This window comes from Pseudophryne corroboree, chromosome 3 (assembly GCF_028390025.1).
Source record: "Pseudophryne corroboree isolate aPseCor3 chromosome 3, aPseCor3.hap2, whole genome shotgun sequence".
NCBI classification, from domain to species: domain Eukaryota; kingdom Metazoa; phylum Chordata; class Amphibia; order Anura; family Myobatrachidae; genus Pseudophryne; species Pseudophryne corroboree.
In genome coordinates, this window is record NC_086446.1 from 603744836 (window position 1) to 603769736 (window position 24901).

General features: G+C 47.1%; 1 protein-coding gene across 3 annotated transcripts in view; it reads right to left on the minus strand.

The window, feature by feature from the left end:
* The window catches only part of LOC135056407 (tolloid-like protein 2), a 362236-nt gene that overhangs the window by 83150 nt on the left and 254185 nt on the right, over nucleotides 1-24901 (minus strand). For 2 of the 3 annotated variants that reach the window (XM_063961508.1, XM_063961507.1), the window contains 2 exons: nucleotides 22336-22482; nucleotides 14758-14875 (listed from right to left, as the gene is read on the minus strand). In XM_063961508.1, coding sequence (XP_063817578.1) covers nucleotides 14758-14875; nucleotides 22336-22482 — 265 coding nt within the window. Of the gene's footprint in view, nucleotides 1-14757; nucleotides 14876-22335; nucleotides 22483-24901 lie in introns of those variants that run through there. The other variant, XM_063961509.1, reaches the window with a different exon arrangement.

Sequence of the window (24901 nt, forward strand, 5' to 3'; positions counted from 1 at the left end):
ACTATCAGGGCTGGTGCATGCCCTCTGAGCGTCTGAGGCAGCACCTGTCTGCTATATAATTACTGTCAGGCCCCTATCTTCTGTACCTTATGCCAAGTGGGGTCTGGACAGCATATTATTATAGCAATGGGATGCCAGGATATTACATCATTTCCACATTTACAGCGCATTTACCAATATGGAGAAGCAGCAGTCACAAGTAAAAAGCTGCTGACTACTACTCCTACATGTCAGCAGCAGCCAGCACATAGCAAGAGCAACACAGGGACAATAAAAGCACAGAATGAGTTGCATTCTATCACCCATTCAATGGTTTAGGTGCCGCTTTAACCCTAGGCAACCACCTAAGTTTGTCTAGAGGAAGGGTGAGCACGGATTAGTAAACCAACTTTTATTGAGGTCTTGTTCTGTGTTAACTGTATATTTTCATATTTGGTAATTAAATCATGATACGCACAGCAAAGCATACAATTGTGAATATGTACTAAAACAGAGCCTGTGTGTTAAGTTGCCAACACAGACAGAAAATGTTTATTTTTAGTCAAGCCCAACAATACACCACTTTGTGTTAGGCTCCTATGTATTCTGTTCCATCGCAATTTAATAGTGGCACGATTTTGATCACTGACAAAAATGTGATCAGAATCTCACTGCGACCTTCAGTGAGGATGTGCGACTAACCTATGCAATTTGACCCTTCAGAAATTAGAGTGAAAATCCAGAACTGCCCATAGATTTGTGCCATAATACCCCATTTATGCCATACACACAAATCTTAACACATAACTATACAAATTTACAAATGTAATGTTAGTAAATGATGCGGCTGATACAGCAACAATCCCATTATACAAGGGAGGGGGGGGGGGTATTATTTTTTCTTTAAACATAAAATCACTGCTACAGGCTATAAGCAGCATCTTGGTCATTACCCGTTTTCCGTGGTTTATTTATTCAGACCGCTAGCTATGGTTTATAATTTTGTATGTATGGTCCAATGTGACTGCCATAGCAAACACAATAAACATGGCGCAAGATGTACGTAGAGAGGCTTTCAGTGCCCTTCTGTGCAGTGTAAATTTCATCCCCTCCTTCTGACACCACATGACATACTGACAGCAGTATGGCTGTGGGGAAGTGCCTAGCTTTCCATACTCGTTGACCCTACAGAGTGATTTTGAATGAGAGATAATGTTTTGTAGAATGTAGGCTTAAAAAAGGCTCTTAACTTGCTATTTGTGGAATTGCTTCTGTAACATTCTTTAAATTAAAATTTCTAATAAATTACTAATTAATATTATCTTCAACAGTGGTCATTTTTATGAACCAAACTGATGCGTATTTGTTTTGTTAAAAGACAATATAAAGATCAATTTAAATTATACAGATGCGTCCTACAGACACCTGGCACAGCTGAGTGTAACAATTCTAGGGCCTTGTACTTTTTCCTCAGTTTTGCGTCTTAACCATATAGTGTACCAAGTACTTAGGATTATTTTTGTAGGATGCAAAGCATAACTATGTATGGTGCAGGTCACCAATATTAAACCTAGCTTTTTTTACCCTAGATTGTGTACTGCTACTGATACATTTTCCTCAGTTTTGCATTTTTGTTAGCTTATAATGTAAAGGTTGAGTCTCCCATATCAGCTATTCTGTTATCCAAAATATTCAGAAAACCAGAATACTTTGAGGCAGCCATGACCTGACATCATCACGTCACTAGTGTCAGTGGCCAATGACCGGCAGTGTAGGAGTGGCTTTGCAGCCATTCCCTAACTTGGACCTGCAATTAAAGCTCCTCCACACCATCGGACCCCTGCAACACCCACCAGACCTCTTCCGCCCCCTCCCCACAAACGATACCCGGCAGACACCAAAAACTAAATTTAAATTGTACATGAATGTTCCAAGATGAAGCTGGGAACATGTAACATTACACTGGGTGTCTCCATTCTGGGTGGGACATATACACTTTCTAAACTAGGAACAGAAAATTTTCGTCTCTCCTTTTCAAAAAACATCAAGCAAACAAACTGAAGGTCTGATACAGAGTTGGGCCTATCTATGTCTGTATGCTGAGCTGTACACATCAGTGCCATTCAGCATGCAGTACAGGCGTAAATGCCCCTTTACATGCAAGTTAGAATCATACATCGTTAAGCATTTCTTACAGGTGACTGGTTTCAAATGACAGTGTTTCTAGCTATAATGCTTAGAGCTTATGGCAGTACTGGTAAAGACGGGGAAACTCACTCCAGCAGTGCACCAGCAAAAAAAAAAATAAGAATTTACTTACCGATAATTCTATTTCTCATAGTCCGTAGTGGATGCTGGGGACTCCGTAAGGACCATGGGGAATAGCGGCTCCGCAGGAGACTGGGCACATCTAAAGAAAGCTTTAGGACTAACTGGTGTGCACTGGCTCCTCCCCCTATGACCCTCCTCCAAGCCTCAGTTAGGATACTGTGCCCGGACGAGCGTACACAATAAGGAAGGATTTTGAATCCCGGGTAAGACTCATACCAGCCACACCAATCACACCGTATAACTTGTGATCTGAACCCAGTTAACAGTATGATAACAGAGGAGCCTCTGAAAAGATGGCTCCCAACAATAATAACCCGATTTTTGTAACAATAACTATGTACAAGTATTGCAGACAATCCGCACTTGGGATGGGCGCCCAGCATCCACTACGGACTATGAGAAATAGAATTATCGGTAAGTAAATTCTTATTTTCTCTAACGTCCTAAGTGGATGCTGGGGACTCCGTAAGGACCATGGGGATTATACCAAAGCTCCCAAACGGGCGGGAGAGTGAGGATGACTCTGCAGCACCGAATGAGAGAACTCCAGGTCCTCCTCAGCCAGGGTATCAAATTTGTAGAATTTAGCAAACGTGTTTGCCCCTGACCAAGTAGCTGCTCGGCAAAGTTGTAAAGCCGAGACCCCTCGGGCAGCCGCCCAAGATGAGCCCACTTTCCTTGTGGAACGGGCTTTTACAGATTTTAGCTGTGGCAGGCCTGCCACAGAATGTGCAAGCTGAATTGTACTACAAATCCAACGAGCAATAGTCTGCTTAGAAGCAGGAGCACCCAGCTTGTTGGGTGCATACAGGATAAACAGCGAGTCAGATTTCCTGACTCCAGCCGTCCTGGAAATATTTTCAGGGCCCTGACAACATCCAGCAACTTGGATTCCTCCAAGTCCCTAGTAGCCGCAGGCACCACAATAGGTTGGTTCAGGTGAAAACGCTGGAACCACCTTAGGGAGAAACTGAGGACGAGTCCTCAATTCCGCCCTGTCCGAATGGAAAATCAGATAAGGGCTTTTACAGGATAAAGCCGCCAATTCTGACACGCGCCTGGCCCAGGCCAGGGCCAACAGCATGACCACTTTCCATGTGAGATATTTTAACTCCACAGATTTAAGTGGTTCAAACCAATGTGACTTTTGGAACCCAAACTACATTGAGATCCCAAATTGCCACTGGAGGCACAAAAGGAGGCTGTATATGCAGTACCCCTTTTACAAACGTCTAAACTTCAGGGACTGAAGCTAGTTCTTTTTTGGAAGAAAATTGACAGGGACGAAATCTGAACCTTAATGGACCCCAATTTCAGGCCCATAGACACTCCTGTTTGCAGGAAATGTAGGAATCGACCCAGTTGAATTTCCTCCGTCGGGCCTTACTGGCCTCGCACTACGCAACATATTTTCGCCAATTGCGGTGATAATGTTTTTGCGGTTACATCCTTCCTGGCTTTAGATCAGGATATGGATGACTTTATCCGGAATGCCTTTTTTCCTTCAGGATGCGGTGTTCAACCGGCATGCCGTCAAACGCAGCCGCGGTAAGTCTTGGAACAGACAGGGTCCTTGCTGGAGCAGGTCCCTTCTTAGAGGTAGAGGCCACGGATCCTCCGTGAGCATCTCTTGAAGTTCCGGTTACCAAGTCCTTCTTGGCCAATCCGGAGCCACGAATATAGTGCTTTCTCCTCTCCATCTTATCAATCTCAGTACCTTGGGTATGAGAGGCAGAGGAGGGAACACATACACTGACTGGTACACCCACGGTGTTACCAGAGTGTCTACAACTATTGCCTGAGGGTCTCTTGACCTGGCGCAATACCTGTCGAGTTTTTTAATCATGTGGACGACTTCTGGGTGAAGTCCCCACTCTCCCGGGTGGAGGTCGTGCTGAGGAAGTCTGCTTCCCAGTTGTCCACTCCCGGAATGAATACTGTTGACAGTGCTATCACATGATTTTCCGCCCAGCGAAGAATCCCTGCAGCTTCTGCCATTGCCCTCCTGCTTCTTGTGCCACCCTGTCTGTTTACGTGGGTGACTGCCATGATGTTGTCCGACTGGATCAACACCGGCTGACCTTGAAGCAGAGGTCTTGCTAAGATTAGAGCATTGTAAATGGCCCTTAGCTTCAGGATATTTATGTGAAGTGATGTATCCAGGCTTGACCCTAAGCCCTGGATATTCCTTCCCTGTGTGACTGCTCCCCAGACTCGCAGGCTGGCATCCGTGGTCACCAGGACCCAGTCCTGAATGCAGAATCTGCGGCCCTCTAGAAGATGAGCACTCTGCAACCACCACAGGATGGATACCCTTGTCCTTGGTGACAGGGTTATCCGCTGATGCATCTGAAAATGCGACCCGGACCATTTGTCCAGTAGGTTCCACTGGAAAGTTCTTGCGTGGAATCTAACGAATGGGATTGCTTCGTAGGAAGCCACCATTTTTACCCAGAACCCTTGTGCATTGATGCACTGAGACTTGGTTCGGTTTTAGGAGGTTCCTGATTAGCTCGGATAACTCCCTGGCTTTCTCTTCCGGGAGAAACACCTTTTTTCTGGACTGTGTCCAGGATCATCCCTAGGAAACAGAAGACAAGTCGTCGGAACCAGCTGCGATTTTGGAATATTGAGAATCCAATCGTGCTGCCGCAACACTACCTGAGATAGTGCTACACCGACCTCCAACTGTTCCCTGGATCTTACCCTTATCAGGGAATCGTCCAAGTAAGGGATAACTAAAATTCCCTTCCTTCGAAGGGATATCATTTCGGCCATTACCTTGGTAAAGACCTGGGGTGCCGTGGACCATCCCTACGGCAGCGTCTGAACTGATAGTGACAGTTCTGTACCATAACCTGAGGTACCCTTGGTGAGAAGGGTAAATTTTGACATGAAGGTAAGCATCCTTGATGTCCCGAGACATCATGTAGTCCCCTTCTTCCAGGTTCGCAATCACTGCTCTGAGTGACTCAATCTTGAATTTGAACCTCTGTATGTAAGTGTTCAAAGATTTTAGATTTTAGATTTAGAATCGGTCTCACCGAGCCGTCTGGCTTCGGTACCACAATAGTGTGGAATAATACCCCGTTCCCTGTTGCAGGAGGGGTACCTTGATTATCACCTGCTGGGAATACAGCTTGTGAATGGCTTCCAAAACTGCCTCCCTGTCAGAGGGAGACGTCAGTAAAGCCGACTTTTGGAAACGGCGAGGGGGAGACGTCTCGAATTCCAATATGTACCCCTGAGATATTACCTGAAGGATCCAGGGGTCTACTTGCGAGTGGGCCCACTGCGCACTGAAATTCATTGAGAACGGGCCCCCACCGTGCCTGAGCTTGTAAAGCCCTAGCGTCATACTGAGGGCTTGGCAGAGGCGGGAAAGGGTTTCTGTTCCTGGGAACTGGCTGATCTCTGCAGCCATTTTACTCTCCCTCTGTCACGAGCAGAAAAGAGGAACCTTTTGTCCGCTTGCCAACAAAGGACTGCGCCTGATAATACGGCGTCTTATTTTGAGAGGCGACCTGGGGTACAAACGTGGATTTCCCAGCTGTTGCCGTGGCCACCAGGTCTAAAAGACCGACCCCAAATGTCCCCTTTCAAAGGCAATACTTCCAAATGCCGTTTGGAATCCGCATCACCTGACCATTTTACTGGTAGAATTGGACAACGCACTTATACTTGATGCCAGTCGGCAATTATTCCGCTGTGCATCATGCATATATAGAAATGCATCTTTAAAATGCTCTATAGGCAATAATATACTATCCTAATATTTCCAGTCAGGGAATCCGACCATGCCCACCCAGCACTGCACCTCCAGGCTGAGGCGATAGCTGGTCGCAGTATAACACCAGTATGTGTGTAAATACCTTTTTGGATACCCTCCTGCTTTCTATCAGCAGGATCCTTAAGGGCGACCATCTCATGAGAGGGTAGAGCCACGTTCTTACAAGCGTGTGAGCGCCTTATCCCCCCTAGGGGGTGTTTCCCAACGCACCCTAACCTCTGGCGGGAAAGGGTATGCAGCCAATACTTTTTAAGAAATTATCAATTGTTATCGGGGGGAAACCCACGTATCATCACACACCTCATTTTATTTCTCAGATTCAGGAAAACTACAGGTAGTTTTTCCCTCACCGAACATAATACCCCTTTTTGGTGGTACTCGTATTATCAAAAATGTATAAAAACATTTGCCATTGTCTCAATCATGTAACGTGTGGCCCTACTGGAAATCACGGTTGTCTCTTCACCGTCGACACAGGAGTCAGTATCCGTGTCGGCGTCTGTATCTGCCATCTGAGGTAACGGCCGCTTTAGAGCCCCTGACGGCCTATGAGACGTCTGGACAGGCACAAGCTGAGTAGCCGGCTGTCTCATGTCAACCACTGTTTTTTTATATAGAGCTGACACTGTCACGTAATTTTCAACAGTACATCCACTCAGGTGTCGACCCCCTAGGGGGTGACATCACTGTTACAGACACTCTGCTCCGTCTCCACATCATTTTTCTCCTCATACATGTCGACACAAACGTACCGACACACAGCACACACACAGGGAATGCTCTGATAGAGGACAGGACCCCACTAGCCCTTTGGGGAGACAGAGGGAGAGTATGCCAGCACACACCAGAGCGCTATATATATACAGGGATAACCTTATATAAGTGTTTTTCCCCTTATAGCTGCTGTATGTTTTAATACTGCGCCTAAATAGTGCCCCCCTCTCTTTTTTTAACCCTTTCTGTAGTGCAGGGAAGAGCCAGGGAGCTTCCCTCCAACTGAGCTGTGAGGGAAAATGGCGCCAGTGTGCTGAGGAGATAAGGCCGCCGAAAAGGGGGCGGAGCCTATCTCCCGGTTTTTTGTATATTCTGGCAGGGGTTAAATGCATCCATATAGCCCAGGAGCTATATGTGATGCATTTTTTGCCATGTAAGGTATTTCTGTGTTTTATTGCGTCTCAGGGCGCCCCCCCCAGCGCCCTGCACCCTCAGTGACCGGAGTGTGAAGTGTGCTGAGAGCAATGGCGCACAGCTGCAGTGCTGTGCGCTACCTTATTTGAAGACAGGAACGTCTTCTGCCGCCGCTTTCTCCGGACTTCTTCGCTCTTCTGGCTCTGTAAGGGGGCCGGCGGCGCGGCTCCGGGACCCATCCAGGCTGAACCTGTGATCGTCCCTCTGGAGCTAATGTCCAGTAGCCAAGAAGCCCAATCCACTCTGCACGCAGGTGAGTTCGCTTCTTCTCCCCTTAGTCCCTCGATGCAGTGAGCCTGTTGCCAGCAGGTCTCACTGAAAATAACAAACCTAAACTAAAACTTTCACTAAGAAGCTCAGGAGAGCCCCTAGTGTGCACCCTTCTCGTCGGGCACAGAAATCTAACTGAGGCTTGGAGGAGGGTCATAGGGGGAGGAGCCAGTGCACACCAGTTAGTCCTAAAGCTTTCTTTAGATGTGCCCAGTCTCCTGCGGAGCCGCTATTCCCCATGGTCCTTACGGAGTCCCCAGCATCCACTTAGGACGTTAGAGAAATATAAAAACATATTTAGACATATAAACTTTATTACCCAAAGCCCATCAGCTAGTGAGTGGATAGAGCCCTTGTGCTTTCAGCCCTATGCTTAAGAGGCTACAGTTAGATGTTATTATGCTGCAGGTTTTCCTGTTATATCACCAGTCCTGACTTAGCCTAGTGCTGGTAGCATTACCAGGCTACAAGAGCTGAAAACACTTTGGGAGGCTGAGGAGGATTGGGGGGGGGAGTTATGGCTTGTTTTTTGTTATAACATTAAATGTTTTTGAAAGATGTCCATCGTCAGCACGTGCCTTGCACCATCCCTCCTGCACCAACAGATATGACTACCGTCCCGTATATCTGTGTTTTTCTGCATCTGACTACATTTACGTAGATGTGCCGATGTGTGCATATAAGTCCCCTAACCCTCTGCAGTACAGTATATGTATGAGTGCTCTTTGGGAACATACAGATGTGTCCTCGTACATACTACTGCAGTCACGCTAAACAGTTCTTGTAGATGCGCCATGCTGTGGCGAGACTCGGTAGGCCGAGCATCTTCTTTTGAGTTTTTTCCTGCTAAAAATGTGCCTTAGACGCAAAGTAATGTTATAGGACGCACAAGCAGCTTCTGCTGATAAAAATGATATGCAGCATGTCTATATTCTGTGTGTAATTGCGGCTCTCTCTGCATCCGAAATGTCACGTTATTGTGTTTTAACATTACTTTGCGTATAAGGTGCATTTTTATTGTGGAAAAACGAGAGATTTATGGTAAGAACTTACCGTTGTTAAATCTCTTTCTGCAAGGTACACTGGGCTCCACAAGGATTCACATTGGGGTGTAGAGTAGGATCTTGATCCGAGGCACCAACAGGATCAAAGCTTTTGACTGTTCCCAAGATGCACAGCGTCGCCTCCTCTATAACCCCGCCTCCATGCCAGGGAGCTCAGTTTCGTTAACCAGCCCAATGCAGTAGCAGGTACCAGAGACGACAACCGCTCGTAGCCAATTACACCACACACTCACCGCAGGAGAGGGTGTCAGCGGCTATGCCAATACCAACCCAAAAAAGCTAAGTGCGTCAGGGTGGGCGCCTTGTGGAGCCCAGTGTACCTCGCAGAAAGAGATTTAACAACTGTAAGTTCTTACCATAAATCTTGTTTTCTGCTGCGAGGTACACTGGGCTCCACAAGGATTCACATCGAGGATGTCCTAAAGCAATTCCTCATGGGAGTACTGTAGCGGGCACAAGAACCCGGCGTCCAAAGGAAGCATCCTGGGAAGTGGCGGTATCAAAGGCATAGAACCTAACGAACGTGTTCCCAGATGAACACTTAGCCGCCTTGCACAATTGTTCAAGGGTCACACCACGGTGGGCCGCCCAAGACGGTCCAACCGACCGAGTAGAATGGGCTTTGATGGTAGCAGGAACCGGACGACCAGCCTGTACATAAGCATGTGCAATCACCATTCTAATCCATCTGGCCAGAGTCTGCTTGGAAGCAGGCCAGCCACGTTTGTGAAAACCAAACACAAAAAGAGAATCGGATTTCCTAATGGAGGAAGTTCTCTTCACATAGATACGGATAGCCCGTACCACATCCAAAGACCGCTCTTTGGAAGACAACTCAGGAGAATTAAAGGCCGGAACCACAATCTCCTGGTTAAGGTGGAAGGAAGACACCACCTTGGGTAGTTAACCAGGGCGAGTTCGAAGCATCATCCGGTCACGGTGAAAAATCAAATAGGGAGACTTATAGGATAAGGCACCCAAGTCCGAGACCCCTCTAGCTGAAGCAATAGCCAGCAAAAACAACACCTAAAGGGAAAGCCACTTAAGGTCAGCAGAGGTAAGAGGCTCAAACAGAGACTCTTGTAAGGCCTCCAAGACCACCGACAGATCCCAAGGGGCCACAGGATGCACATAAGGAGGCTGAATCCTCAACACACCCTGAGTGAATGTATGGACATCAGGTAGGGTAGCGATCTTTCTCTGAAACCAAACAGACAAGGCAGAGATATGCACCTTGAGGGAGGACAGACGCAGGCCCAAGTCCAGGCCTTGTTGTAGAAAGGACAATAGTTTAGCCGTACTAAACTTGAAAACGTCATGATTGTGAGACGCACACCAAGTAAAGTAAGCATTCCAGACCCTATGGTAAATCCGAGCAGAAGCTGGCTTATGGGCCCTCAACATAGTTTGAACGACCGCCTCAGAAAAACCCTTGGCCCTCAGGACCGAAGCTTCAAGAGCCATGCCGTAAAAGCCAGACGGGCCAAATCCTGGTAAACACAAGGGCCCTGAACGAGGAGGTCTGGTCATTGTGGAAGTAGAAGGGGACGATCCAACGAGAGGCCCTGTAGATCGGAGAACCAGTGCCGTCTGGGCCATGCCGGAGCAACTAGAAGCAGGTTTCCTCCTTCTTGCTTGAACTTCCGTAATACTCTGGGCAGGAGTGACACCGGAGGGAACACATACAGCAGCCGAAAGTTCCATGGGATTGACAGGGCATCCACAAATGCTGCTGGAGGATCCCTTGTCCTGACGACTGAGATAGTCCGCCTCCCAGTTCAGAACGCCCGGAATGAACACTGTGGATATGGCTGGCAGATGGCGTTCTGCCCACTGAAGAATCCTTGATACTTCCCTCATTGCCATGCGGCTTCGAGTGCCGCCTTGATGATTTATGTACGCCACCGTGGTGGCGTTGTCCGATTGCACCTGAACAGGTCTGTTCTGTATGAGATGCTGGGCCATTGTCAACGCATTGAACACTGCCCGCAGTTCCAGAATAGTTATCGGGAGTAGAGACTCCTCCTTGGTCCACTGACCCTGAAGAGAGTGTTGTTCCAACATCGCGCCCCAACCTCTCAGACTGGCATCCGTTGTCAGGAGGACCCAGTCGGATATCCAGAATGGACGGCCCCTGCTCAATTGATGGTCCTGCAGCAACCAGCTCAGTGACAGGCGGACCTCCGGAGACAATGAGATCATGTGAGATCTTATCCGGTGAGGCAGGCCGTCCCACTTGGTCAGAATTAACTTCTGCAGAGGGCGAGAGCGGAACTGAGCATACTCCACCATGTCGAAAGCCGACACCATGAGACCTAGCACTTGCATTGCCGAATGTATTGACACTGAAATAGGAAGCATCGAATCCTGTCCTGAAGCTTCAGGACTTTCTCCTGAGACGAGGACAACCGTTGGTTGTGAGTGTCCAATAATGCTCCCAGGTGTAACATTCTCCGAGCAGGAACCAGGGAGGATTTCTTCCAGTTGATCAGCCACCCGTGGGCTGTCATGCACTGGACTGTCAGATCGAGATGACACAGGAGAAGTTCTGGGGAATTTGCCAGGATCAACAAATCGTCCAAGTATGGTAGGATCCCTGACCCCTTGACGGCGGAGTGTAGCCGTCATGACCGCCATTACTTTGGTGAAAACTCGAAATTGGTAATGAAGGTTGCCCACTGCAAACCACAGGTACGGTTGATGAGAAACTGCAATAGGGATATGCAGGTAGGCATCCTGTATGTCCAGGGAGACCATATAGTCCCCAGGCTCCATGGCCAGAACAATAGAGCGCAGAGTTTCCATACGAAACTTGGAGACCCGCACATGCTGGTTCAAGGACTTCAGATTGAGAATGGGCCGCGAGGACCCGTTCAGTTTCGGGACTAGAAACAGCGGTGAATAGTACCCCTAGCCTCTCTGAGCCAGAGGCACCAGTACCACCACTCCTGTGACCAGGAGGGAATGTACCACCGAGTGCAACGTGTTTGCTTTTGCCGGATCCAGAGGCACATCTGTCAGGCAAAATCGATGAGGGGGGCGATTCTTGAAGGGTATGGCGTAACCTCGAGCGACGACTTCCCTCACCCAGGTATCTGAAGTGGTCTTCAACCATTCCTGGGCAAAACCTAGAAGTCGGCACCACACCCTGGGATCCCCCAGAGGTCATGCGGCCGGCTTGTCAGTTTTGGAAGGTGGCCGACGGGCGGCCCAGGCATGCTTCGGTCTGGGCTTGGCAGGTCTGGAAGCACGAGCTTGCTTTGGGTACGCCTGACCTTTTGCTTTATCTGGAGTACGAAAGGGCCGAGGGAAAGTACTTTTAGCCTTCTGTGATGAAGGCGCTGTACTAGGTAGGCAAGCTGTTTTAGCAGCAGCCAGATCAGCCACAATCTTATTTAGGTCTTCTCCAAAGAGAATGTCTCCTTTGAAAGGAAGCACCTCCAGGGATTCATTCGAATCCAAATCCACCAACCAGGATCTCAACCAAAGGATACGTCTGGCCAAGACGGACGCAGTAGCAGCCTTGGCCACGAGCACCTTGGCATCGGAGGCCGCCTCCTTAAGGTACAGAGAAGCCGTGGCAATATACGAGAGACATTGTCGAGCATGCTCAGATGCGTCGGAAGACAGTTCCGCCTCGAGTTCCTGAGCCCACGCCTCAACGGCTTCAGCAGCCCAAGTCACTGCAATAGTTGGCCTTTGTACAGTCCCCGTAAGGGTATAAATCGCTTTTAAACAGCCCTCCACGCGACGATCCGTCGGTTCCTTCAGACAGGTGACGGTAGTTACTGGCAGAGGAAACAACCTTGCGCGCCTCATGAGAATCTACAGTATTCTGTATCTGTATTCTGAATCTACAGGCGGTGGGGTTTCCCAATTTTTACACACCTCCAGAGAGAGAGGATAGCGAGCCAACAGTCTCTTATTCGGTGTAAACTTTGTCCCCGGATTTTCCCAGAATTCAACCAGGTGTTTAGAGTAGGGTAAAACCTGTTTAACCACCTTCTTACGCTTAAACCTATCCGGTTTCTTGGAGACAGTTTCAGGCTCAGAATCGTCAGACACTTGAAGAATGAGCCGTACCGCCTCAATCAAATCCGAGACATCCACGGATGACCTCCCTTCCCCATCTGAAACATCAGCGTCAGTGTCAGAGGGGTCAGTATATGCACCGTCCTCCTAAGAAGATGTGTCAGTTAAAGCCGTGGATTGGGAGGAGGTAATGGCCCGTTTAGAAGAATACTTAGTCTTAGGCGGGTGAGAGTGACACTTAGATTTAGTCATAGATCGGTTCAAATGCTGTAACTGAGTGGAAAGCTGATCGGCCCATGGCGGGTTCACAGCAGGGACCATAAACTGTTGCAGTGGCACAGGTGGTCCCACAGAGGGCGTCAATTTAGTCACAAGCGTGATTAACAATGTGGAGAATGTAGCCCAAGGTGGGTCCTGTGATGCCCCAAGCGCTACCGACCCACTGGGGGGTAATGAACCCACTGAACCTGAACTCTCAGCTGCTAAATTATCCTCCATTACGTCTGCGGCCTCACTACCACGCAGTGTGGGAGAGGCCCCAACGTCGTTGCCACGTGTAGCAGACATAACTATGTGCACAATAAAGGGCAACCCGGTACAAGGTGTAGCAGCACTATACCTAGCAAGAACTCTCAGAACAGAAACCTAAGATGGCACAGACCGGGAGTTCAATAGATATAGAATATATGGTGACTATAAATCACAAGCAAAAATACCCCGACAGTATATTTTGTGATACAATCCTATATTAAATATAGAAAAACCTGAAACACTTGGCCCCCTCAGGTATAGCAATATAGGAATAGCACACTGAGTGAAATACCCTGCAATAAGGCAACCACGCAGCAGCTACATGCACACACACATAGATAGTCACAAGTGTACCATGCAGAAATTATGTACCATAAACTGCACTGGACTAGCAATATAGAGTAATACTCAGTATGGCTATATGTGATAACTATAGACATAACAAACACAGTAAGACCTGGACGTATATCACAGGGTGTTTGTACCACACAACCCTGAAGGTATGCACTCTTTCTTAACTAACACAGTCCCAGTGACAAGTAGAATACTCAAGTGTCCTGTAGGAAGCACAGCACTGGCAGTCAGGCGGTTCCAGAGAGAAGGATTTGCCCCAGCAATCCCAGGAACAGCAAGGCTCAATCTGTAATGGCCGCTGACCAGGAGTGAAGGAGAAGGAAGCAGCTCCAGGGCGGGAACATTGTATAAATGGTACCCTGGGGATGGGGGAAGGGCCTCAGGTCCGGCCTGCTCCCCCTGCTGGTATCCCCACCGGGTGTGCGAGCAGAACCACAAAACGGGGGAACTGACCTGTGCCCAAAATAATACCCTGGAGGCTAGTGGAGCAGCTGCCCAGTACTCAGTGTCCACGGCCGCGCTGGATCGCAGTAAATTGCGGCACAGGAGCCCCTTACCTCCCCCTTGTCTGCGGCCCCACGATCCGGGAGACAGCGGCATGTGTGTGACTCACATTTAGGAAGAAGCCTGCGTCTCCGCTGCAGTGACCCGGCAACCCCGGCGCGGGAGTATACAGCGCCGCTGGGGGTGATGTAGCTGCACGCTGGAAAGTCTCTGAGACTTTGCCAGCAGCAGCCCTTGAAGTCTTCAAACAGATTACTGTTCAGTCTTAGTAAAATAACTCTGAAAAAGGCTGCTTAAGACAGCCACCTGTAAAGTGCCTGCTTACTGCAAGGCACCAACTTACAAACTGAGCTCCCTGGCATGGAGGCGGGGTTATAGAGGAGGCGACGCTGTGCATCTTGGGAACAGTCAAAAGCTTTGAGCCTGTTGGTGTCTCGGATCAAGATCCTACTCTACACCCTGATGTGAATCCGTGTGGAGCCCAGTGTACCCCGCAGCAGAAAATGCCAAAGATGCTCGGCACTACAGAGTCACACAGAATTCAAGCGTTATGTGTAACGCGACTTGTAGAGCATGGATCAAAGATGTAAGAGGACACATCTGTACAGTGCGAATCTGCGCAGTTTACGCTTCAAAAAGAGACATAAATCCAACCCCGCATCAGGCCCTCAGACTAATATAAATGTTTCTGTTACTTTCAGATTCCATACTTACCCGCATGTTCTGTAAGTAAATATAATATAACTTTCCTCATCTGTTCTTTCTACAAATGTTACACAGGTATATCTTTCCCAGTGTCTCATAGCTTGTTTAAAGATTGCTCTTTGAGGGCCTGTAAAGATCAAATTAAGACCAATTAAATGTAAATTCCATCTGACATATCGAACTGCAAGAATGTTAATGAGGAAAACAGTGGAGTAGATTTATGAATATATATAAGCCTCCATCCTAGTAACTCCATCAGAACACAGCCCAATTGGACCTCTGTACACTGCAACATCCATGTAAAACCCCATTATACTAACTGCTGCATGACACAGGCTACCTTAAAAACATCAGCAGCAGTAGCCACATCTATATCTAATCTAGCATCTATATCAGTATGTACAGTATACCTGTATGCAACCTATGTTAAACACCTCCCATTTTGCTTATACAATATCTAAACCCATTATAAAACTAACCTTAGCTAAATGTCTAGGATTGCATATCCAGTAAAAATAAATTATGGTCAGGGAATGATTTCTCAGGTTATTTTGTGTAGCCGCACATGCTGTAAATCTTGCACCAAATGTACACCGGTTTCTATACAGCTGATGTCATCCATTAGCAAGTCATAGGTCACTGTAGAACATGCAGCCTGATTCAGAGATGGACGCAATATCGATTTTGTATGCAGAGGAGCAATTTTTTTTCCATTTGCGAAGAGATGGTCATAGAATTATACACAGAAACATAAAATTTTGACTGCAGATGAGAACCACTTGGCCCATCTAGTCAGCCCGAAACACATGGGCACACTTACACACCAGGGTTTATTTTTGTCAAGAGCCAATTAACCTACAGCTGTAGCCATGCTTATCTATTCTCCATGTGGCGTGTAGTGCAAAAAACTAGTCGCATTACGTTTGCCTGCACCTTGTCGCAGTGTGGTGTATTCAATCACAGTGTAATGAATGAAGTCTCCGTCGGGTGCAATACTTGTGATTGTCCAGCAGGTGTCACTTTTGAAAATCACCATTGTGCATGTGTTAAGTCTCCATTGTAAAGTCAAACGATATTTGTAGTTTAAGAACTCTTTTTTTCCCCTACATTAATTACAAATGTGAACACAGAAAAAGATTGGCTTAGCGTCTACAACGCACACAAAGAAAAGCACCGGTCAGAGTTCTACACAGCTCTCTATAAGAAAAAAAAATCATTACAATCAGCGATAGAGTTGGGACACACAGCACTATAAAAATTTTAAAAATTACAATGAGCGATATCACTATTGCCTCTTTTCCACTAGCTAAATTTACCCATGTTTTTGCACGGGGGCGCACATCAACGCGGGTTTTTAGTAAGTGGAAACGGCTCAACATGGGTTGAGTGACCCTGGAATCCTACTCGGGTAGCTACCTAGGTTGAACATGGTAACACGGTAACGACCCGGTATTGTGCAGTGGAAACAGTCATTACCCGTGTTTTAAGACCCGAGTAACAAGTGACATCAATAGCTTTTACAGAGCATACCCGGGATAAGTGGAAATAGATCTGACCCGGGAATAACCCGTGTCGAAGTGCAGTGGAAACGGCGGGGCTGACACGGGTTGTAGCCGGGATAAACATCCTGGATCGGACCCAGTACTCAGGGGGAAAAGGGCTATATGTCACTGCAGGTGTCAAACACCTGTCTTCAAGGCTCCCTGTGCATAACGATATCGCCGATGGTTACCATGCCCGTGAGCTAGGGTACGACTCACGAAAAGGACACACTTGTATACTTGTGTAAAAATAGGATTTTAATTACTTACCGGTAAATCCTTTTCTCGTAATCCGTAGAGGATGCTGGGGTCCACATTAGTACCATGGGGTATAGACGGGTACCTTGGGAGCAATGGGCACTTTAAGAGTTTAATAGTGTGGGCTCCTACCAGACTCAGTCTAGAAACTGTGCCCAAGGAGATGGACATACTTCGAAAGAAGGAAATACACAGATAGTGGTGAGATTCACACCAGCTCACACATAACAGAAAACCAAGCTAACCAGCTTGAAACAATTCAGCAACCGCTGAACAATAGTACTTAACCAAGTAACAATGCAGTACTCAACCAAGTAACAAGGCAGTACTGAACCAAGTAACAACTGCAGGAAAACAAAGCGCTGGGCAGGCGCCCAGCATCCTCTACGGACTACGAGAAAAGGATTTACCAGTAGGTAATTAAAATCCTAGAGGATGGTGGGGTCCACATTAGTACCATGGGGATGTACCAAAGCTCCCAGTACGGGAGGGAGAGCGCGGAGGCTCCTGCAGAACCAATTGACCAAACTTTAGGTCCTCAGAGTCCAAAGTATTGAACTTGCAGAACTTCGCAAACATGTTCGACCCTGACCAAGTAGCTGCTCGGCAAAGCTGTAAAGCCGAGACACCCAGAGCAGCCGCCCAGGAAGAACCCACCTTACGAGTAGAGTGGGCCTTTACAGATTGTGGACACGGCAAGCCTGCCGTACAATATGCATGCTGGATAGTAAACCTGATCCAGCGAGAAATCGTCTGCTTAGAAGTAGGACACCCAATCTTGTTGGGATCATAAAGGACAAACAGGGCGTACGACTTTCTGTGACGTGATTGAGTCCGTAGCCACTGGCACCACAATAGGTTGGTTGATATGAAAAGCCGACACAACCTTTGGAAGAAATTGCTGACGCGTCCTGAGCTCAGCTCTATCTTCATGGAAAATCAAGTAGGGGCTCTTGTAGGACAATGCCCCCAATTCTGACACACGTCTACCAGATGCCAATGCCAATAGTGTGACAGTCTTCCAGGTAAGAAACTTGACCTCAACCTCCTGTAAAGGCTCGAACCTATCCGATTGCAGGAACTGAAGCACCACGTTAAGATCCCAAGTTGCCGTAGGAGGCACAAGGGGAGGCTGGATGTGCTGAACCCCTTTCAAGAAAGTCTGAACCTCAGGAAGGGCAGACAATTGTTTCTGGAAGAAAATGGACAAGGCCGAAATCTGGACTTTTATGGAGAGCAGGTGCAGGCCCACATACACACCTGCTTGCAGGAAGAGGAGAAACCGTACAAGCTGAAACTCCACCGTAGGAAACTTCTTGGATTCACACCAAGACACATACTTTTTCCAAATACTATGGTAATGTTTTGACGGTACTCCTTTCCTAGCCTGTATTAGGGTAGGAATAACTTTGTTCGGAATGCCCTTCCGAGCGAAGATCTGGTGTTCAACCTCCATGCCGTCAAATGTATCCGTGGTAAGTCTTGGTAAGTGAACGGCCCCTGTTGTAGAAGGTCCTCTCGAAGAGGAAGAGGCCCCGAATCTTCCAGCAGTAACTCCAGAAGATCCGCGTACCAAACCCTTCTTGGCCAGTCCGGAGCAATGAGGATCGCCTGAACTCTTATTCTTTTGATTATTTTGAGAATCCTTGGGATGAGTGGAAGTGGAGGGAACACATACACTGACTTGAACACCCACGGAGTTACCAGGGCGTCCGCCACTGCCTGTGGATCCCTCGACCTGGAACAATACCTCCGAAGCTTCTTGTTGAGGCGTGAGGCCATCATGTCTATTTGAGGTACACCCCAAAGACTTGTCACCTCTGCGAACACCTCTGGGTGGAGGCCCCACTTTCCTGGATGGAGATCGTGTCTGCTGTGGAAGTCCGCTTCCCAGTTGACCACTCCCGGAATGAAGATTGCCGACAGCGCCACCACGTGCTTTTCCGCCCAGAGGATGATTCTTGTTACCTCTGACATTGCAGCTCTGCTCTTCGTTCCGCCTTGTCGGTTTATATGTAGGCCACTGTCGTTACATTGCCCGACTGAACCTGAATGGGCCTGATCTTTCAGAAGATGTGCCGCTTGTAGAAGACCATTGTATACAGCTCTTAGTTCCAGAATGTTTATCGGAAGGATGGATTCCAGATTTGACCACCTTTCTTGGAAGTTTTCCCCTTGGGTGACTGCGCCCCAACCTCTGAGACTTGCATCCATGGTTAGGAGGATCCAATTCTGAATCCCGAACCTGCGGCCCTCCAGTAGGTGAGAGGTTTGCAGCCACCAGAGTAGTGATATTGGCCTTCGGTGACAGACGTATCCTCTGGTGCATGTGAAGATGAGATCCCGACTATTTGTCCAGGAGATCCAGTTGGAAAGGCCGTGCATAAAATCTTCCGTACTGTAGCGCCTTGTAGGAGGCAACCATCTTCCCCAGAAGGTGAATGCACTGATGAACCGATACGCGGGCTGGCTTCAGGACATCCCGGACCATTGTTTGTATCACCAACACTTTCTCCTCCGGCAGAAACACCCTCTCTGTACTTCCGTGTCGAGGATCATCCCTAGGAAGGACAGTCTCCTTGCGACTATGGAAAATTCAGGGTCCATCCATGATCCTGGAGTATTTGAGTTGAGAGAGCAATGCTCTGCAACAGCTTCTCCCTGGAAGACGCTTTTATCAGCAGATCGTCCAGATAAGGAATTATTTTCACACCCTGCTTGTGGAGGAGTAGCATCATCTCCGCCATCACCTTGGTGAACACTCTTGGTGCCGTGGAGAGACCAACCGGCATCGCCTGGAACTGATAGTGATAGTCCAGCAGCGCAAATCTGAGATAAGCCTGGTGAGATGGCCAGATCGGGATGTGAAGGTACGCATCCTTGATATCCAGGGATACCAGGAATTCCCCCTCCTCCAGACCTGAGATCACCGCTCTCAGAGACTCCATCTTGAATTTGAATTCCCTCAAGTAGGGGTTCAATGACTTTAGGTTTAAAATCGGTCTTACCGAACAGTCTGGTTTCGGTACCACAAACAGGTTTGAATAATAACCTTTGTGTTGTAGGTGAGGTGAAACTGGAACAATGACATTTGACCTTAGCAATTTTTGAATGGATTCCTGTAGGATAGCACTTTCTGTCAGTGAAGCTGGCAAGCCCGACTTAAAGAATCTTTGAGGTGGGAGTTCTTGAAACTCCAGTCTGTACCCCTGGGTAACAATATCCTGTACCCAGGAATCCGGGCATGAGGACGCCCAGACATGACTGAAGTTTCTTAATCTTGATCCCACCTGCCCGATCTCCAGGCTGGGAGGTTCACCGTCATGCCGAGAATTTAGAGGAAGCAGAACCAGGTTTCTGTTCCTGGGAATTTGTGGGTGCAGGTTTTTGGGATTTCATTGAATGCCTTTTTGCCATTTCATCTTGGATGACTTCTCGCCACCTCAAACTTAATATTTCAAAGACAGAGTTAATTATATTTCTACCGGCCAATAGTAGATACCAACCTGATATCTCTATCACTGTTGAAAACTCGACAATCTACCCTACCCCACAAGCTCACTGCCTAGGTGTCATCCTTGACTCTGATCTGTCCTTTGTTCCCCACATTCAATCTGTCTCAAGATCATGTTACATGCATCTAAAAAACATATCCAAAATACGACCATACCTTACACAAGACACTGCTAAAACTCTAATCCATGCTCTCATTATCTCCCGCATTGATTATTGCAATAGTCTCCTAACTGGTTTTCCCAAAACGAGACTCTCACCACTACAATCCATTCTGAATGCAGCTGCGAGGCTAATCTTCCTCGCTAGACGTTCATCGTCTGCAGATCCACTCCGTCAGTCCCTCCATTGGTTACCTGTATTCTACCGTATTCAATATAAAATACTTTTACTCACACACAAGGCCATTAACCAAACTACACCAACTTACATCACTTCGCTAATCTCAAAATATCTCCCAACCCGACCTCTTCGCTCTTCACAAGTCCTGCGTCTCTAATCCACACTCATTACTCGCTCCCACTCACGATTGCAGGACTTTCATCAGGCTGCACCCACTCTGTGGAATATCCTACCACGCACAATAAGACTCTCCTCAAGTCTCCAAACCTTCAAGCAGTCTCTGAAAACTCACCTCTTTAGGCAAGCATATCAAGTTCCAGAACCACCCACATAACTTTCATAAACCTTCCTATCAACTCGCATCCACTGTCCACTCTGCACAGTCCACACATATCCTCACATGTCTTCTCATTCTTCACACTCCCTTCCTCTCGACCCCGGTTCATCATTGCTGTATGACCATATCATTCAGCCCACCAAGAACCTTTGCCATCTGGCGGACAACTATGCAACAGATAGCACCTATCCTTGTGTATCCATGCCTATTTCCCTATAGATTGTAAGCTTGCGAGCAGGGCCCTCCTACCTCTATAACTGTTTGTTATTACCCAGTTTTGCTATATCATTGTTATTTCCAATCGTAAAGCGCAATGGAATTTTCTGCGCTACATAAAAAACTGTTAATAAATACTAATAATAATGTCGCTCATTGTAATTTTTTTTTTATGGTGCTGTGTGTCCCAACTCTTTCACTGATTGTAATGATGAGAGCTGTGTAGAACTCTGAACTGTGCTTTTCTTTGTGTACATTGGAGACGCTGAGCAAATCTTTTTCTTTGTTCAAATTTCTACTTAGTGTAGGGATCATTTTATACAGCGCACCAGGGGAACTTTCAGTGGTTAGGCATGCTGTCACTAGGTGTCTGCCGTTTCTGTGATTTCGTACTCCGCCTTGCTGTTTTAATGTATTAAAAACAGAACTATTATATTTAATGTGCACTGGCCCGCTTGTCAGGGCTTGCTACATTGGTCAGTATTCTATTCTAATGTAGTGCCATATCCATCCGCTGCTATTCAGCACTGTACTGTAGTTTTCATTAGTGGAACATCGCCTCCCAATGGTGAATCTGTGTATTGCATGCTGTGTATCCTGTTGTGCCTTATGACGCCTTACTTCGCCTATCTGCGCTATTTGTATGGCGCGACTAGGATGCCTGTATGGCGCAGCAGCAGCAACGATGAGAATGGCTACATCTGTACCATTATATTTTTGGATTGTGGGAGGAAACAGGAGTATCCGGAGGAAACCCACGCTGTGACGATGGTTGCAAAGAAGATTTATTTGTTAAGCGATTGACATGCACTGTTTATGGGTGGTGATGGGGCTACTAATACACAGGCGTGTCACAATCGGTGGCAGTTGCAGAGGTGGGGCTGTAGCACAGTCCAAAATTCAAATAGGGGAGCCACACCAACTGTCACCCCATACACTGCCAAACATCGCTGGCCGGGACTCACTGGCAGTTGGTGTGGCTCCTATCATTGGTTGCAACAGTTCTGGAGGCGTGTTTCTGCTGCGACTGCAATCCCATACACAGCCAAAATAGCTATGGTGTGTCAGTCCCGTTGGCAAGCCTGTGGTACCATAGAGTTACACAGAAGGTCGATATTCTGATGGTTGCATCTTTGTGCACAAGCTGCAGTTTGGAGATGCCATCAAAGGAGGTCTCAATACAAATCCCGGCAGCTACAATATTTGCAGATTTTTCTTGCAGCCGATGCGCACACATTTGCAGCTGCAGTGGCATTCGCATGCATCTTTGAATCAGGCACATAGTTGTGAGTAGATAATGATGATATATATGCTGCTTCTAATGATACGGGAAGCCCTACTTACAACTGTAGCATCATTCTGAAAATGTAACACACTAACCAGTGAAGTTCCCTCCTATGACATACGGTATGACTCCACTAGGCCATATTCTCTCCGCTCTTGAAGTAGCAGCTCTGCGGTCTCTTTTCCCATGAACTCGTGAACTTTCTGTTATGGACTGATTTGCTGTCACAGCATCCAAGCTACCTTGTACAGAAAGTTGCAACAGAGTATTTTAGTGCATAATACTAACCAAAATGTCAGTAAACTCATTTATGTATAAAACAGAAAGTGAACGTTTACAAGAATGGGGCATAAATGTTTAAACAAAGCCTGGAAACGGTTTGTGTCCACAGGCAGAGGTGTTGCCAAAACTTTGTGGGTCCCAAAGCAACATTTCAAAGGGGCCTCTGTCCCAAAGCTTGGAGCAAGGGTGTAGAGAAGGTGGCCCCTCTCTGCTCTGGGCCCCATAGCAGATGCACTGCCTGCACCTATTGTAGTACGCCACTGTCCACATGTCTGTGCTTTAAAGGCACCGATAACTGAAGAAACAATATGAAGCCATACAATAACGACATATATAGTGGAGCTTCAGTAAAAAAACAAAAAAAAAACATTTTATAAATACACTGGTGTGGCTGCATCGTTGGCATGTCACATGTTCCAAAATGAGCTTAGTAATGAGCACAGAGTGCAAATGCAAAGTGATGACTATTAGGAGGCTTGTGTGTGAGGGAGAGTAAATAGAGATGGTTACGTTACTCCCATCTTTTAAAAATGTCTACTTAACAAATGGTTAACACTGGAGAAAAACACTGTTCTCTGTAACTAGGTCTGTCCATATAGAGCTGTGAATTACATTATCCCGCACATGCATGCGCAGCAGACAGGAGAGACAGTGAAGATGGCTATCAGTGCATGCGTGTGGGAAAAAGTCATAGAATTTGCCTACACAAAAATATGCTGCCAATTATCAAATTATCATCAATCCCAAATATACTACAGATGTTCTTGTGAGTCAATATTATACAGTATATAAACAATTTTATTGTTTTATTTTTACATGCTGTTTAAGTGTGTACTAATTGCTAGAGCCTCCCAACTCTGCATTTAGGTGGGACAGATAAAATTGGAGGGGACAGTCTCTAAGTCCTTCTGAGTGATGCCCCCTCAATGCCAGGTATACTTGTATATGCAGCAGCTATGAGCATCTCTGTAGGAGTGTTTCCAGAAGAGGGGGAAGAGGACTGGCCACCCCACGGCAATGTGACATGCCTCTTTCAGTGTGACCATGCCTCTTTCTCATGCTTGTTGCCACACTTATCCCAAGAGGTCATAAATGTAGGGAGGTACAACAGAGAGAGCCTCATGTATGGAAACAAATGTACACCTTTCTTAAAGAAATAAAGTTAGCCCACTATTTCACAAATGGGGTATAAGATCTGGAATAATGTAAAACAAATAGAAAATAAGAATTTACTTACCAATAATTCTATTTCTCATAGTCCGTAGTGGATGCTGGGAACTCCGTAAGGACCATGGGGAATAGCGGCTCCGCAGGAGACTGGGCACAAAAAGTAAAAGCTTTAGACTAGCTGGTGTGCACTGGCTCCTCCCCCCATGACCCTCCTCCAAGCCTCAGTTAAGATACTGTGCCCGGACGAGCGTACATAATAAGGAAGGATCTTGAATCCCGGGTAAGACTCATACCAGCCACACCAATCACACCGTACAACTCGTGATCTGAACCCAGTTAACAGTATGATAACAGAGGAGCCTCTGAAAAGATGGCTTCCAACAATAAACAACCCGATTTGTTTGTAACAATAAATATATACAAGTATTGCAGACAATCCGCACTTGGGATGGGCGCCCAGCATCCACTACGGACTATGAGAAATAGAATTATCGGTAAGTAAATTCTTATTTTCTCTGACGTCCTAGTGGATGCTGGGAACTCCGTAAGGACCATGGGGATTATACCAAAGCTCCCAAACGGGCGGGAGAGTGCGGATGACTCTGCAGCACCGAATGAGAGAACTCCAGGTCCTCCTCAGCCAGGGTATCAAATTTGTAGAATTTAGCAAACGTGTTTGCCCCTGACCAAGTAGCTGCTCGGCAAAGTTGTAAAGCCGAGACCCCTCGGGCAGCCGCCCAAGATGAGCCCACCTTCCTTGTGGAATGGGCTTTTACAGATTTTGGCTGTGGCAGGCCTGCCACAGAATGTGCAAGTTGAATTGTACTACAAATCCAACGAGCAATCGTCTGCTTAGAAGGAGCACCCAGCTTGTTGGGTGCATACAGTATAAACAGCGAGTCAGATTTTCTGACTCCAGCCGTCCTGGAAACATATATTTTTAGGGCCCTGACTACGTCCAGCAACTTGGAGTCCTCCAAGTCCCTAGTAGCCACAGGTACCACAATAGGTTGATTCATGTGAAACGCTGAAACCACCTTAGGGAGAAATTGAGGACGAGTCCTCAATTCCGCCCTATCCGAATGAAATATCAGGTAAGGGCTTTTATAGGATAAAGCCGCCAATTCTGATACGCGCCTGGCTGAAGCCAGGGCCAACAACATTACCACTTTCCATGTGAGATATTTCAAATCCACTGTGGCAAGTGGT